General features: G+C 45.1%; 1 protein-coding gene across 3 annotated transcripts in view; it reads left to right on the top strand.

Annotated features, from left to right (window-relative positions):
- LOC306928298 (EH domain-binding protein 1-like protein 1) overlaps window positions 1–16,567 on the top strand; it is a 37,769-nt gene continuing 21,202 nt past the window's right edge. For all 3 annotated transcript variants that reach the window (XM_079508304.1, XM_079508305.1, XM_079508306.1), the window contains exons 1-13: window positions 1–169; window positions 7,763–7,820; window positions 8,039–8,134; window positions 8,259–8,312; window positions 8,856–9,034; window positions 9,765–9,883; window positions 10,175–10,260; window positions 10,917–11,700; window positions 12,226–12,297; window positions 12,677–12,835; window positions 14,266–14,619; window positions 15,231–15,438; window positions 16,122–16,445. In XM_079508304.1, the coding sequence (XP_079364430.1) occupies window positions 66–169; window positions 7,763–7,820; window positions 8,039–8,134; window positions 8,259–8,312; window positions 8,856–9,034; window positions 9,765–9,883; window positions 10,175–10,260; window positions 10,917–11,700; window positions 12,226–12,297; window positions 12,677–12,835; window positions 14,266–14,619; window positions 15,231–15,438; window positions 16,122–16,445 (2,597 nt within the window). In that variant the 5' untranslated portion in view covers window positions 1–65. The remainder of the gene's footprint in view (window positions 170–7,762; window positions 7,821–8,038; window positions 8,135–8,258; window positions 8,313–8,855; window positions 9,035–9,764; window positions 9,884–10,174; window positions 10,261–10,916; window positions 11,701–12,225; window positions 12,298–12,676; window positions 12,836–14,265; window positions 14,620–15,230; window positions 15,439–16,121; window positions 16,446–16,567) is intronic.

Here is a 16,567-nt window from a genome sequence, read left to right on the forward strand (position 1 = left end):
GTGTGAGTGAGAGTTGGATTGTGTCCTTTTTTCCTCCAGAACTTGTGTCTCCGTCGATTGGGATAATGACTTCTGTTTGGAAAAGATTACAACGAGTTGGCAAGAAAGCCTCAAAGTTTCAGTTCGTTGCGTCCTACCAGGAACTCGTGTTGGAATGCACCAAGAAATGGTAAGTTATAACGGACAATATTCATCAAGTCTTATAATCGACCTACATTATTTAACTGGACGCTTTCCACCACATATATACAAAGTCATATTAGATGAGGGTTTCAAGTCCCAGTCCCGACTCCCAAGTGACTTTTTTTAATTTGATATTAATTATTAAATGACCTGCTTTATGCTTTATGGTGCGTAAAAAGGGCACGGCTGCAACCGACTGTGTTATTATTTGACCTCGTTAAGTGTTATTATGGGTGTTCTGACTGCACGTATCGATATCAACATGGAGTGCGTCAACGCAGTTGTTTCCGTTACGAAGCCGTGTTGTTGTCAGTCTCGCTTCACTGACACTGACGGTGCCTGTCGTGTGATGCGCCCGCATCGAGACACCAATAAGCTGCATGTCTGCTGGTCGATATGATATGCCCACCAGTTCTTTAGCTTCTGCCCTGGCTATGAAGTATGAATGAATGAATGAATAAGAAAGAGATCCCCTGCCACTCACTCTGCCAGGCAGTGCCAGCGTGTGTGACTGATAGACACATGCTTCAAGTGAAACGAGTGGCCTTGTGTGGAACAGTTGCTAATACAGTAGGCCTAAATACACACAGGAGCTGTCAGGAGGAGATCAGCATATAGCTATATGTTCAGCCCTAAAGCTGAGAATGAGGAGCCCTTGACTTAAATCACTCAGCAAATAAAATAAAATGCATGCAAATTGGTCTTGAAGAAAGAGCCTGTACTCAGTAACCAAACAGCACTACAATAATACTATGGCTACCTAGAATTGCAAAGGCAAATACATACTAGGCTAACCTACATACTTAATTTTCCAGTCTACTCTACACTCAAATCATATTGTCATAGTTTGTTAGTGTTTCAAATACCAAGGCCTTTTAGCTCATGCAATTTCCTGTGACAGCCGTTTTCATGCAAGGCATGCATAGTCAGATATCAATGGCTTAACATGACATATAGGCTACATGACATTAGTCAAAACCTAAAGCTCATATGGGACTCTTACGTATAACACCATATTATAATATATAATGTATTTATTTATGCATATTCTTGCTTTACAATAATTTGTAGACTGTTTTTCCAAATATCTTTTCCATTTAGGTGATATTTGGTGGCCATTTATGCTACATGATCAGATGCATATCATCTCATTTACAACAACTTGACCCTAACAAAAAAACAAACAAACACACACATTGTACATTTTCATCACATTATTGTTGATATTCTTGCAGAGAACAGACAGCATCTTGTGAAAGCCTTTCTCGCATTTCCCACCATATGTCCTGTTTTCTTTTAACAAATCCCATGCAGCGTCTGACCCGGGTGACCCCCTGGCCCTGTTAAAGTCACATTGGTTTCCCCCCCCAGCAGACAGGACTGATGTTACAGATGTTTTGTATTCAAGCCTATTACACCAATACACACAAATATTGGGCAACCTTGGACCTATTATGTTAAAACTTTTTTTCCCCCCAATCAGACCTTTGACCTATAGTCCTATATTGCACTGATCAGAGCAATGGTCACCGAGTTATGGCCCTTTGAAGTGTTAAAGTTAAACACTGCTGTGAGAGCCTCCGTTTTATATGGATCAGTATGGATCATACTGTTTGCTGTGTGTCAGCCCCAATGATAACACACACACACAGGCAGCTCTTCGTGCTTTTAACAGATTTATTTCACCATGCAGTGAGTATAGCGTCAGTATTCTGCGTGATTTCAGAAAAACCATAATCAGAATAGACACAGACAATATGGATATTTCAGATTGAAAACTGTCAAACATAGCATTTGAAAGTGTAACATACCGTACCTGCGGTCAAAACCATTAGCCCTTCCGGGTCAATCCTCCCTCACCATACCCGTGAACTTGACGCTTATATAAACAACAGCGTCACCCCAAGGTTACATAAATGTGTTTGACATTGGTACCCATTTGACCCTTACAACTGCTATAACACTGCTGTAGTGGAATACAAGAAAGAACGCTCGCCCCGGGTCGAATCCGGCAACCTCGAGAGACCAGCGACCTCGGAACAGTCGGGCCCGGTGTGCAATTTAATGGTGGTGTGACTATTCTCATGCCAGACACCCCTGAACAGCGTTTGTGTCACGTTTTGTGCGGGTTGGAGCAACGGCGCAGCCTGGTGGGACCCTGAGGGACACACAGGGCCCTGTTGTGGTTATTCTCATGGCAGACACCTGAACAGTTATGTTTGTGATGTCCATCATTGGTCCGCCTACCCCCCTCCGGAGCCATGTAATAGAAGAGTTGCGATTTTGAGGGGGCAGAAAACAGCCCGGTCACGTGGTTCATCATGACATGTACTCGCGCAAGCCTATAGACTCCAATGCATTCCATAAACTTCCGGTTGTCCCTATTTGAAGCCTTCAAATAGGGACAAACCAATAGAAGTCTATGTAGAAGAGCCGCCATTGGACTGGCCCCATGAAGTGAACAGAATGGCTCTGCCCCCCTCTAGGCAATTTTAATGTATAATTAAGACGTATAATTATTCTTTGATTCATAGTTTTTTCAGCTGATAATGTCAGTTGGTTGCATGTGCTCTAAATATCCATGGCCCAGGCCATGTTATTTTCAGAGTACTGCAGTGCATAGCACAATGGACTGTGCGCTCTTACAATAACTCTTATCAGACCAGGTTACATGATTTAGGCCTGATTGGGCATTGTGAAGTTGCCCAAACGGCCAAGGCTCCAAGAACAGTCAGAAATGCAGTTTAAGGGTCTTTATTTCCCCCAAAACTCCTCCACCAAAGTCCAGTACAGATTCAACAGTATGAAAACAGGAAAATAACAATAATAATAATACTGAAAAATGAAATGAACACTTGAGCAAACACTACTGAACAAAACCCAACTGGATAAGAGCTCTCTTCAGACTGTACCTTGATTACACAAGGCCCTGTAGCTCTCCCTCAGGGATGTTACCTGTGTCATTACCCACTTCTAACTAACTAGCCTGTCACCTCCTTTAAATAGGAGTGGATCCTACCACTAGGCACAGACTCAATTAGCACATTTCTCCTGAAATACTTCACCAATATAAATACTTCCATAAATAACACCTTGAATTCAAAGTAACCTAAACATTCTCAATAATGCGTTACAATTAAACAAGTATAAATCAGAATGAAAACTCAATGACAATTACTCAATAACTCAAAGCATAAGAAGAAACACCCTCTCCTGCATTGCACTTGGCCCCTTCCTCATCAAGGGAAATGCCACCATCAGTGCAGGAGAGACAACTAACCAATCAGTGATTACCATTTCAATAAAGTTTAAAACAATAGTCCTTGCATGTTATAGGAAACAGTTTCATGTGTGTTTGTATATAGGGCACGGGTTGCCCCGTGACAGGCATCTCTTATAAAGTTCAGACTTTTTTAACAATAGAAGTATAGGCATTTTGTTATCTGACTTCAGCACAGAGGGCATAGAGTAGACAGTGAGACAGAGGATTTAGAAAGAGTGATTACTCAGTACTCACACACACACACACACACACACACACACACACAATGAAATCAAAACCTCTCACTGAGGACTGAGAGAGGGGGAGGAGGAAGTGAGTAAAGTTTCTAATATATTTGACAACATTTCAGGCTTGACTTCAGGCTCTTGTGGCGATCAGTTGCACAAGTCATCAACCCTAGTATGTACACACATCACTGCTAATGTGCGTGCGCGCGTGCACTACATGCACATGCGTGTGTGCGAGCACTTAAAAATAGGTGCCACATTTACATACTCACATGCACAGTCATGCTCGACACACACCCAAGAGTCTTCAGGGAGTTTTGATTGATTGAAAATTTTATTAACAGTTTGCAGAATTACAGTACATTTCAAGCACAAACTCAATACAAAGGCTGTTAACTGTGAGTGGACGACCCAATTAAGCATTACACTTGTTTACAACAGGGTCCACCATGTTCAATTCATCAAAACATTTAGAGACGTACAAATAGACACTTCTATATAGACAAAGAACAGAACAGGAATTCATCATAATGGAGGTAAAAAGGGAAAAGAAACATATACAGTGAGGGGAAAAGAGGGGGGGGGGGGGGGGCGGTGGGGGGGGATTCAGATTTTACGGGGGCCAGTTTCGAATTGCAGCCATCCGTAGGTGCCCTTTGAGAGCGGTTTTGAAGGAGTCAAGGGATTCGCATGTCTTAATGACTGTTGGTAGGGCGTTCCACATTTTGGTGGCATAGGAGCGAAAATAATTTAGTCCCTTGTTTGTGCCGAATCTGGGTTGTACCACCAAATGCTCAGCAAATTATCTCATGGAATTAATTTTGGAAAATCTGCCACCGCCACCACAATAATTTACATCTATGTACGATTCCTTAAATTATTTTGTTTATCTCATCATCTTTTTGTTGTAAATATTCTACAGAAATGAATGAATTGAATGATTTGTGAATGCATTTATCCACTCAACTCCGAAACTGTATCTTTCTACTATATCTTTCTACCAGTCCACTTTCAACCTGGAGTCTCTTTTTAAGGCACTATATTAATTATAGGCAAACATGTAAAAAAAAAAAATCAAAAATAGCTAAAATATCAGATCTAAAATCTCACAGTGGGGCTAAAGAGGGCTGATGCATCGACCTAATCAATTTAGTAAAACCCTCGATATTTCTCCTCTGGCAGCGGATTTAGGCTCATGGTATGAATTCATCCGAAAAATGTTAATCCCTGACATGTTTACATTACTGATGACATCCCTGCAGCGTAGCTGTGTCTGGTTTAAGTCTAATTCATACTTCACCCCCTTTACTGTGCGCCTGCTGGGGTCTATTTATGATGATGCCCCCTCCCCCTGCCCCCTCCTGACCTCCTAACACAGATGCCAGTACCCCTCTCTTGTCTCTCACTCACTCACTCACACACACACACACACACACACACACACACACACACACACACACACACACACACACACACACACACACACACACACACACACACACACATTCAGAGTTTTCTCATTGCTATACTTAAACTGTAACCTGAGTCAGTAACTTAGTTATAGACAGTATACACACAAGCTTGAGCTAGCACTTCTCTGTTTGCTGTGAGTATATTGTATTGTCCATAAACTATATACACAGCGGTGTACGGAAAATAAACAATAATTTGTGCTGTAAGCATTGCTTGGTGAACAATAAGTTAAGGAGGGTGTAGTGTTTTTTTCCACATTGAAGGGCCTTGATTTGTGTGTGTGTGTGTGTGTGTGTGTGTGTGTGTGTGTGTGTGTGTGTGTGTGTGTGTGTGTGTCTGCGTGTGCGTGCGGATGGAGGGGGTTCCTTCTTCCCGTTAAGATCCGTGCCTCGTATTCAGAAGTACAGGTCACATGACTCGGCAGCTTCCTGTTTCACTTCCTGTACTGTGGAGGAGGCCTCCCAAATACAATGGCACACACACACAGACACACGAACGCACGCACGCACGCACGCACGCACCCAAATGCACATACCTATGCGCTTAGACACTATACATTATTAGAGCACTGTACTTTACACCAACCGTACAGTTATAGACAGGCTCCCACGCAAGCATGCACATACCATAGCAGATAAAACTATACAGACTGAACACTACTTACTACACTACACCAATCATACCCTCATAATACACATGTATGCACTTACTGTACGCACATGTAAGCATGCGCGCGCACACACACACGCACAGTCGCACACAAACACACACACACACACACACAATCCGTCAATCCGGCCTCAAGGTGAACTGCGGACTGCGGAGCAGCACTGTGTTCTTAGCCATATGACTGTCAGTCATAAGATCTGCAGCGCTCTGCTCCCTGTTTGTTTATAATAATTTCACATCTGATGGAAAATGTTGTGCAAGGGTTGGTGCACATGACAGACGGGATATCAGCCAGAATGATCTCTACTAGCATAATCAAGCTTGCCATGTAAATGTTGGCGTTTCTGGGAAACGGTTTCTCTCAGAGCACTGTGTTGTGTTTGTGGAGCTACAGATTATGTGGTGAAGCCTGAACGGTGCAGCAGCTGCACATTGTTTATTGTGGCATGGACTGTATATCAGTGGTTCCCAAAGTGGGGTCCGGGGACCCCCAGGGGTCCTTGAGGGAGTTCCAGGGGGTCCCCAGCTAAATGATAGTTTGGAACCAAATGGACCTTTATGGGTCTGTAACTGTGAGAAAATGGAAATGGAACCAAATGGACCCGTTCCATTTGTACACTGAGTTAAATTAACTGTTATTTTACAATAGAAATTGGGGTCTCAGAGATAGAAATGCCATTAAATGGGACTAATGCATGTCAAACTGGGGGTCCTTGAAATGAAACGGGTTGAGAATCACTGCTGGAGCAGTCTTCTCTTATGGGGGTCCCTGCCATGTCTTTTCAAATGGGGGGTCCGTGGGCTAATTAATGTCAATTTGGGGGTCCTTGACATGAAAAAGTTTGGGAACCACTGCTGTATATGAAATGAATCACACAAGTCCTGTAGTCATGTAGTCATCTATGTCAGTGTTTACAGAAGAGTGGGTCTTGATCAAAACGTGTAGAAGGCCTTCTCATAGGGTCACAGACCGAGAAGTCGGACCGTTTTATTCATATCGCATCAAATCACAAGAGCAGGTCAAGACCACACTCTTTAATTTACAGAGAGACCCAACAGTTACCTCATGAACAAGCACTTGGCAACGACAGCAAGGAAAAACTCCCCTTTAATGGGAAGAACCTGTCTCAAGTCTAGGTGGTCAGCCATCTGCCTTGACCAGTTGAGTTCAGAGAGAGAGAGAGAGAGAAAGACAGGAACAGGGAGACAAAGATGTACAGCAGAAAATAGCTCATGGCCCGCAGTCCATGGAAACCCTCGATCCGCAGCCACGGGGTCTGTAATCACAATCCATGGAAGTCAGTGAGACTAACAAGTCAATATAGCAACATCATGCATGCAGGGAGAAGAGGAGAGTGAAGCCGGGAAAGTCCCCCCAGCACAGGGAGTCAGTACAGAGGAACTAGGGAGAAATATGATCTCTTAGTTCTTGTCTAACTTGTGATTTTTGTTTGTTTGGATGTGATGTGATGTGATGCATGTTATGTGATGGGAGATTCATCGGCAAACACATCAGTATCGGACGAATCTAGTTGTTTTTTTTTATTAATCGGCATCGGTCCGTTAATCGGTCCGATTGTCTTTACAGATAAACAAGCCCAAAGTAACAGCTTGAACAGATCTACAAGTTCACAATATTAAATACAAGGTATTAAAGTTAAATCTGACTTGCTTAAGCCTGCAGTGGAGATACCCTGTTACATGTTTTTTTCAGAATGGACAAAATTATGATAATTTTTTAATACTGAGAGAGGAGAGGAGATCATATCGACATCGGTAATATCGGTTACGGGCCATAACAACAATTACTTATATCGGATATCGATATCGTCCAAAATGTACCTCATCGGCACATCCCTATATGATATATGATATGATACGATACAAATTATACAGCATGTTACTCTTTGTAATTATGTGATTCTAGGCAACCAGACAAGCTGAGGGTAGTATGGACCCGGAGAAACAGACGCATGTGCTCAAAGGTGAGACACACGTGCACACACGCATACGCACACACGCACGAACGCGTGCACGCACGTACACATGCACACACACATGCACGCACACATGCACGCACGCACACATGCATGCACGCACACATGCACGCACGCACGCACGCTCGCGTGCACAAACACAAACACACACAATCTACAGTCAATGTTGCTACTAACATGTTGTGTGTTGTGTGCACTGTGTGCAGCTCCACAGTGTGCAGCCTGGCATCAAGAATCCCTACAGAGGCATGGTGGTGTGGCCAGTTCCAGAGAACATCGACATCTCTGTCACGCTGTTCAAGGTACTGCCGCCGTCAACCAGGACTGTCTGTATATAGACTGACAGGCAGTCTAGATATGATGTAACCAAATGTCTGATACCAATCAGAGAATGAAATGTGTGTTTCTGCTCTTTTCTCTCCCAAGGATGCCAATGCAGATGAGTTTGAGAGTAAAGACTGGACCTTTGTCATTGAGGGCGTGAGTGACTCTTTACTTGCTCTTTGAACAGCTCTCAATCTAGTTAACCACTTAAACACTATGTACTTCTTTGACCGGAGTCCCACACGGGTTAGTCCCCCTTCCTTCATTCCCTCTATACCCCAAATGTCTTTGGCAAGAATAGCCAATATCCAAGCTCGCTCACAACGCATCGCAAAGTGACACATTGTGAGCCTTTAGATCGGCTATTTCTTTGCCAAATGTCCACCCAAAAATGGGGACACGAGGGTTCATGTGGACAACTAACCTGACTTAAGTTATGACCACTGCTTACTTCTTGGTGATGCATAATTTATCAGTCGTTGACTCGTTATACTACCAGTTTTTCTTCGTACTTCAAATCTGATTTAGCTTCTTTTCGTTTTTAGTTGTATTGTTTTTATTTATTTTTTGTGACATATCAAATGTACCATTTGCTATTCTAAAATAACGATACTGTACAAACTTTTGGGGTATGACACAAATATCTTTGCATTTCCAATAGCCTATCCCTAAGAGCCTCCACCCTTTACTCTGTTGCAGGAGAGCAAGGGCCATCGTAAGGTGTTAGCATCAGTTGACATAAACCTCAAGCAGTTTGCCAGCCTCACCCACACTCAAACCGACTTGACGCTGAAGCTAAAGCCGCTGTCTGTCAAAGTGGTGGAGGCCACGCTCAAACTGTCCCTGTCATGTGTCTTCGTTCGAGAAGGAAAAGCCACGTGAGTAGCTTTGTCTTGTCTCAGTTTCATGACATGTGTTACCTAAAAACTGGAGCTGGTATGTTTGTTTTGTATGATATATATTTTAATGAAAGTGGACTATTTACCAGGGTTATTTAGGAATTCTGATTTCAGTAAATAAATAAATGAACACTTGGTTGGTCCATACATTTTTTGATATGATACAGAAGTCATAATTTGAGAGTAAGAAATAGAGTCCGCAACACTGGTAAGGAATAACTCAACTCCACTGGTTTATTAATTCAACGTTTCGATCACTGGGATCTTCTTCAGAGAGGAAAGGCTAGAGTGGATGTGCATGCTTTATTACCTTTGGCAGAAGTCATTGCCCAGCTTGTAAAAATGCAAATGTATTATTTTTGATCCAGTACAGTGATCCATGTGTTTGTCCCTTAGAAATGACATAATTCCTGTCTCCCTGCCCTTAGTGAGGTCATTATGTGTGCTCATGCAAAGAGCTGATAAATAGTACTTGACTACAATTTGCATACATACCGTACCGTATGTGGTAGACTTCCAACTTTCCTCTCTGTTTATTACACCCGTATTGTTCATACAGTATTTATCCACTAGTCATAATATAAAAGAAAACATATAGTTTGGGCCACGGTCAGTGATGTCACTTTGTCTTGTTGTGAGGTTATCATCAAGTAACTGAATGACATGTTGACGTACGTATGTTTCTCCCCCGTGTAATTTCTCTCACCAGTGATGAGGACATGCAGAGTCTGGCCAGCCTGATGAGCGTCAAACCCACGGACATCGGTAACCTCGATGACTTTAACGAGAGTGACGAGGAGGAGGACAAGAAGTCTATCACTGCCACAGGTAGCACTTGCTATTGTGTTTAGGCTTTCACATACACATGCACGCACGCACCCACGCACACACACACGCACACACACACACACACACACACACACACACACACACACACACACACACACACACACACACACACATGCGCGCGTGCACACGCACACACTCCTTTTTCTGCCTCTCAGCAAATGTTCTCCTTTCGTGTTTATTAGAGCACTGCTTGCTGTTCCACCCTGTGCTTTCATTTCCCTGTTCCCTGTTTACGTCCTCCTTCCACATCTTTTCCTTTCCCTCTGCCAGCTCCACACACCCTAACACGCCCCAACCGCCCCGCTCCCCCTCCGCCTGACATGAAGAGAATCTCTGGGCACCCTCCACCAGTCTCAGGTATAACTTCTCTTCCACTTTCCCTCTTCTCACATCTGTTTCTTCTCTCCCTATGCCTGCAGAGAGGGTCCTCTTTGTCTTGTGCTTTGTTTATCTGTACATTCTCACACACATGTGTTCTGTACCCGACCCAGCAGCCCATCCCACGCTCCTGGACATTGCCTTCTAATGACCGGCCCACATAGTTCTCATCTGTACTTCAAATACCTCACTGAGACTCACGTAATGAAAGGCAGAATATACTTCCAATTCTTCACAGTCTGTTTTATAACACCAAGGGCAGTAGAGAACATCCACTCATCCACGCTCAACGTGTCTTGGTTTAATGAAACATGAAACATCATGTCACATTCATGTGTTTCTCATGTCGCTCATACTCATGATCGCAGCTTTCATAACCCTACTGTCATAGATGAGGATTCACACTAAGTCATTTAGATAATGTTGTCATGACAAAACATAACTGGCACATCATATTTCTAAGTCTCATTTCTCTCATTTCATTGATCAACTCATTATACTTTTTCTTTTTCTGACCTTTCTCCATCCCATCGATATCTCACCTCCCATCATCCAATCAACCATCCATCCTTCCGTCCATCCGTCCATCCATCCATCCGTCCATCCAGCATGTGGAGGAGAGGGTGGGAGGCCTGTCTCTGGTCCTCCCAGTCCAGCCCTCCACCTCCGCCCACCTCTGCCTATGGCCCCTCGCCCTTCCCCTCGTCGCTCCAGACACTCCCTCTCCGATGCTCTCGTCCTACCAGGGCCGGCGCCTTCTCCGGGACCCTCCCCTCAACCCTCCCCTCGTTCCAAACATAAAAAGCCCCCTCTCCCTGATCAGCTCGAGGCTCCTGCCGCTCCCCCCACACCCAGCGTGATCCCTAGCCCTCCATCACCTAAGAACTCTGAGGCTACATCACCCCCATCAGCTCCTTCCGCCCAGCGCCCCACCTCTGCTCCACCCCTTCCTCCTAGTCCTAGCCCTCCTGAGATAGGCTCCACTTTATCTACTCCTTCACCCCAGCCTTGGGCAGCCGTTACCCCTTCCCCTCTTAATCAAACCTCACCTGAGTCAGACAAGGCTCCAGCACCCGTCATCTTGCCCTGTACACCTCCCAAGACATCACAATCGGGTGCGAGCTCCACAGAGGCCGCCGAGGCTGTCTCCTCTACGGAGGCAGCACCTGAGCCTCAGCCCCAGCCCGCTGTCTTGGCAGCCGCTGGGTCCATATCAGCCTCCCGACCTCCCTCCTCGCATGTGTCCGCCCAGTCCACTCTGCCCCTGATTACCCCCACTATGACTTCCTCCCAGCTTCCCCTCTCCGTTCCCAAGTCCAACCAGTCCTCCACAGCCCCCTCCACACAACCTCCATGCAGCAGGACTGTCAGTCAGCCCCCCTCTCTGCCTAAAATCTTCCAGGCTGGCACGGGAAAAGGTACCAATTTGTCTGGCAGGCTAGTAGTAGACAGGCGTGTTGCAGCAATATAGTTGACTCAAGCTGTTATGATTGGCCTTATAAGGCCTTTTTTCCAGCATGATGTAACTTTGTGTTCAGAACAGTGGTTCCACAGCATCTCGGTGTGTGCATGGGCGTGCTTGTGCATGTATGAGTTAGAAGTTTGTGTGTACCGTACAAGTAACCTAGGCAACATTTTGGGGACAACCCATGCATGATTAGGATCTTTGGGAACTGCTAAACTTAGACCAATCTGCGTCACAGAAAAATGTGCTACAATGGGGTTTTGGCCCAGGCAGTCCTTGGTCATCGTTGAGACCACACCATGTGAACAAGTTACTTCAAGGAACAGAGCAGTGCACATACTATACATACAGTATACATTGTGTAGCAAGACACAGTGCATGCTATCACCTTTCTACTTTCTACTTCTTTAGCGCTGTCCATGTTTACTGTCTTCTTCTCCTCCTGTCCTCTCCTGTCCTATCCTTCCCTCATTTTCAGCTTCACTTTCATACCAGAGGCGCCCCCCAGAGGTTCAGACTGGATGTGCAGAGGATTCAGCCTTTGGCCCTGGTCTGTTCTTGAATTCTGTCCACGTCTTTGTTTACGTGTGACTTCATCGTCTCACCCACTGTGTTTCTTCTACTAATATCTGACTGCTGGTCACCATCAAGTGTCTCACTGTCTCCTTCTTTTCTTCTTTTCCATCCCTTCACTTTGTTCTCCTCTCCTCTCCTCTCCTCTCCTCTCCTCTCCTCTCCTCTCCTCTCCTCTCCTCTCCTCTCCTCTCCTCTCCTCTCCTCTCCTCTCCTCTCCTCTCCTCCCCTCCCCTCCCCTCCCCTATCCTCTCCTCTCCTCTCCTCTCCTCTCCTCTCCTCTCCTCTCCTCTCCTCCCCTCCCCTCCCCTCCCCTCTCCTCTCCTCTCCTTTACTACCCTACTCCTCTCCATCAGCTCGCTCCCATCAATTCAGACCTCAGATTGTCAAGACAGTGGCTCGTCCCTCCTCTCCTTCCCTCTTCTCTCCCGATGCTCCTCCCCCTGAAAAGACATTGGCTAGCCTGACCACTGGGCTACCTTTCCCCAAATCCCGTCCCTGTAGTTCAGCATCAGGTAACTGGGGAAGAAAACGATGCAACCAGACTTATTTAATGAGTTATTTAAGGCTATTAGTTAGTTATGGCTACAACGACGGCAGTAAATATAGAGATGGTTTAGTTTGACCGGTTGACATAAATGATTATTACGGGTTATTGTTGAATGTTCAGTCAGTGCTTCTAAAATGTTTTAATAGTAAAGTAATAAATAGTATTTAAAAAAAACAGCAGTGCTCCTCAAACGGTGTGCCGAGATACACTGGAGTGCCGTTGAGTAATTCCAGGTGCTTTGAATTGAATTACACATTATTATTGCAATATACAACTATACAGTTAGGAATTATATATATATATTTCCTGGATCAGCACTTTGTGTACAGTCATTTCCCAATGCAGTGGGACATTCTATACCCTAAAACAATATATTTGAGCCACTTTCAACCTTGCAAAATGTTTTTAGGTAAAGTTCAAGTTTACACATGCAATTGCAATTTTGACTTGTCCTCTGGTGCGCCTTGGGCAAAACAACTGAGAACCACTGCTCTACACAACATGACACTGACAGACCCCTTTTCCACCGGTTGGTTCCCAATGGGAACCGGTTCAGTTATTTTTGTTTTTTTAGTCCATGAGCCAGAGCTCCAAAATTGGTGGGCAAACTAGACCTATATTAAATTCTTTATAGGATCAATACAAGTAAATTAATACTTGATAACCCTTCCACAGTAGTAGCTTTTTCATATTTTCTATTATTTTGCATATTTTCCTACATAATGCCTCATTTGCATATTTAAAAATGTAACATTTGTAATACAATAAATCATTGTCTTCGTGTAAGTACTCAATTGGGGAAGTTTAATGGTGATAACAATCTAATATAGACCTGGTTTTTCCCACTCAATTCATAATTAAAGTTTCAATTTTGGAGCTCTGGCTCATGGACTAAAAACCAAAAAGAACTGAACCGGTTCCCATTGGGAACCAACTGGTGGAAAAGGGGCCTCAGACTGTTCTGCTGCCAAACGAATGTTGTCAGAAAATACAACCAGGGACAACAGGTCCACAATTTTCACTCCTGGAAAGACCATGGGTACACCAATAGTCTACATATTGTAATGACTAAAGACTAAAAACACAGCTGCTCTGCTCACTGCCGCCATTTACACTATTGACTGTGCTAATCACGCTATTTCCCCATCTTTTCCCATTCTTTTCTTTCTGTTCACTCTTTATTTCCATTTTCCCAATCATATACTTCCCCTTTTCAATTCCTGCATACTCACGCTTACACTATTTACCCTCTGCTCTCTTAATACCTCTCTCTCTCTCTCTCTCTCTCTCTCTCTCTCTCTCTCTCTCTCTCTCTCTCTCTCACTCTCTCTCACTCTCACTCTCTCTCTCTCTCTCTCTCTCTCTCTCTCTCCTCTCCTTCTTTTGACTGCTCAGGTGGTCAAGGGGCGTGGCCTAGGTCTGACTCCACTGTCACCGGTGGTGACATCAGCCCCGTTCCTCTCCTGACCAGACCTGACCTTGACGCTCTCTGTGACCCTGAGGCTCCGCCCCTTTCCACCTCCCTCCCGCGCCATTCGCCGCCGCGCTCCTCCTCCGCGCGCCGCCTCTCGTCTCCCTCTCGCTCCTCTCCTCGCTCCTCTCCTCGCTCCTCCTCGGTTCTTTTCTCCTCCCCCCTCCTCTCTTCTTCTCCCCGTTCTGCCTCCCTTCTTCCCTCTTCCCCGACGCCAAGCGCTCCCCCTCAGCTCCCCCCTTCTTCTGCACCCGCCCCGCTCAGCTCTAGCCAGTCAGGTACACTAGCCAGTTCACATGTGGGATCTTTTTTTTTAAAAACGTTCTTCAATAGAGCACCGAAGTCTGACGTCAATATCGGTATTCGCTAGAGGCCACTATAAGTCCACGGGTTCATGTACTTTTTTATTTGCATTGTAATCCCCATAGGGGGATTTTGGATCGCCTCATATAAGAACCATGCTGCTAAATTAGTTACTAGAAACAGACTGTATCATATATGAGTGACTGTCGTAAACGATACAGAGACACCTCCCCAACAATATCACCGAGACAGTTTGTTTATTTTTGGACCACAATGCTTATATGAGACGATTTTAAGATGACCCCCATGTTATTCTCCTTAGAGAAAAACATCCGTGAACCAGGGGATGAGCGAGTGACATCAGGACTTAGGCGCTCTATTGGGAACACATTTAAAAGACACATTTCTGTTGATGTGCTGGGGTTTGAAACTATATGTTCAAAACCATTACTTTTCAGGGGGAAAAAATGCAAGATTTCTGCCTGACAACAACAATAATATGGAAACCAGTTTCTGTTTTGCCATCTGATTCTCCTGAAGGCCAGTTGCTGCTTCATGTCCTGACTGTGCCATGTATCTTTTGTAGCCGGGATAATGTCCCCCCTGGCCCAAGCGGACAAGGAAACGGCGGCGGTTCCCAAGGAAACCACCCCAGTCACTCTGAACCGCGGTGATGAGTCTCCGCGAGGCAACAGGACGGTTGCCAGCATCAGAATAGCCAACCAGACAATCAGAGAGGCCCCGGACTCGGGACAGACCATCAGAAAGAACGAGGCTGAGCCGAGATGCATCAGGTGGGTTCACAATGTCACATGATCTCACACAGTCAAGTTTTGTTTACTTGCTGTGGATACAGTAGGCCTACATGCGAGGTCGGCCTCAGACCGTCGCATACAGACATACTGTTCTTAAATTTGCATCATGCTGACTGCACGGAATGCTAACCCTGCAGAGTGGAAACTCAAAGACTGCAACACTTGCTTCATAGTGCACTGTTTGCGAGTAAAACTACTCTCAAGTAGTTTGGGCTTCTCCAGGTCAACCTGGCGCAGTGCTTTGTAAACCTGTTATGGTTGTTCTGCAAGAATGAACTACTGTATTGCTGTTGTTGATTCATTGATTTGGCCATGGTTATTGAGCGGATCAACGGCTGTGTTGTTTGATCTGTGGTATAGCTCAATCATCATGGTTGCTTTGTGTATGGTGTTCCGTTTGTGCTCCGTTGACGCTGCTAACAATTGCTGAGTTTTCCCCCGCTGGTTGTCCCGCTGTGTCCTACTGGCCTGCGTTTGCGTTGCACATGGCTGTAGAATTAGAATTATATTTCTTGGTGTGCAGCCTGCTTGAACTCCCCGTCATGACGTCTCACATGCTGAGCCTCGCGACAACTCACCCACTTACCACCTTTGTGTCCCCCCAACCCTGCGACTGTATGACCTGCATGTCAACTCTGACCACCGGTGTCTCTGTCCCCCAGTCCTGGCGAATCCCCTTCAGAACTGATCATAGTCCCACCTCCTCCCTGGCCCTTCTCCTGTCCTGAGGCCGACACACCTCAGCAGCCCTCCACCAATGTCCTGGCAGCGTTTATCACACCTAAACAGCCATTGACTCCGAACGAAACCGTTAAAAGGCAGACAGAAATGCCAAAAAACCCACCGCTTGCAGAGGCAGAGCCGGACTTCGATGACATCGTCTTTGAGTCACTGAATCAAAGTCACCAGTCGGGAGGTTTGTTCCTGGAGGAGGATGACTCAAAACGTGACACAATTAAGAGGTCTCCGTTGGCGTTTCCGTTGGGGTAAGTACAGTACATATACTACATACACATATGCATATAATGCGCACTTGTTTATCAATAGCTCATCTACAAGCTCACGTGTCACATCGCAATGCATGGTGAGCTTGTAGATCGGCTATTTT

This window comes from Electrona antarctica, assembly GCF_951216825.1.
Source record: "Electrona antarctica genome assembly, chromosome: 8".
In the NCBI taxonomy this organism is placed as follows: Eukaryota; Metazoa; Chordata; class Actinopteri; order Myctophiformes; family Myctophidae; genus Electrona; species Electrona antarctica.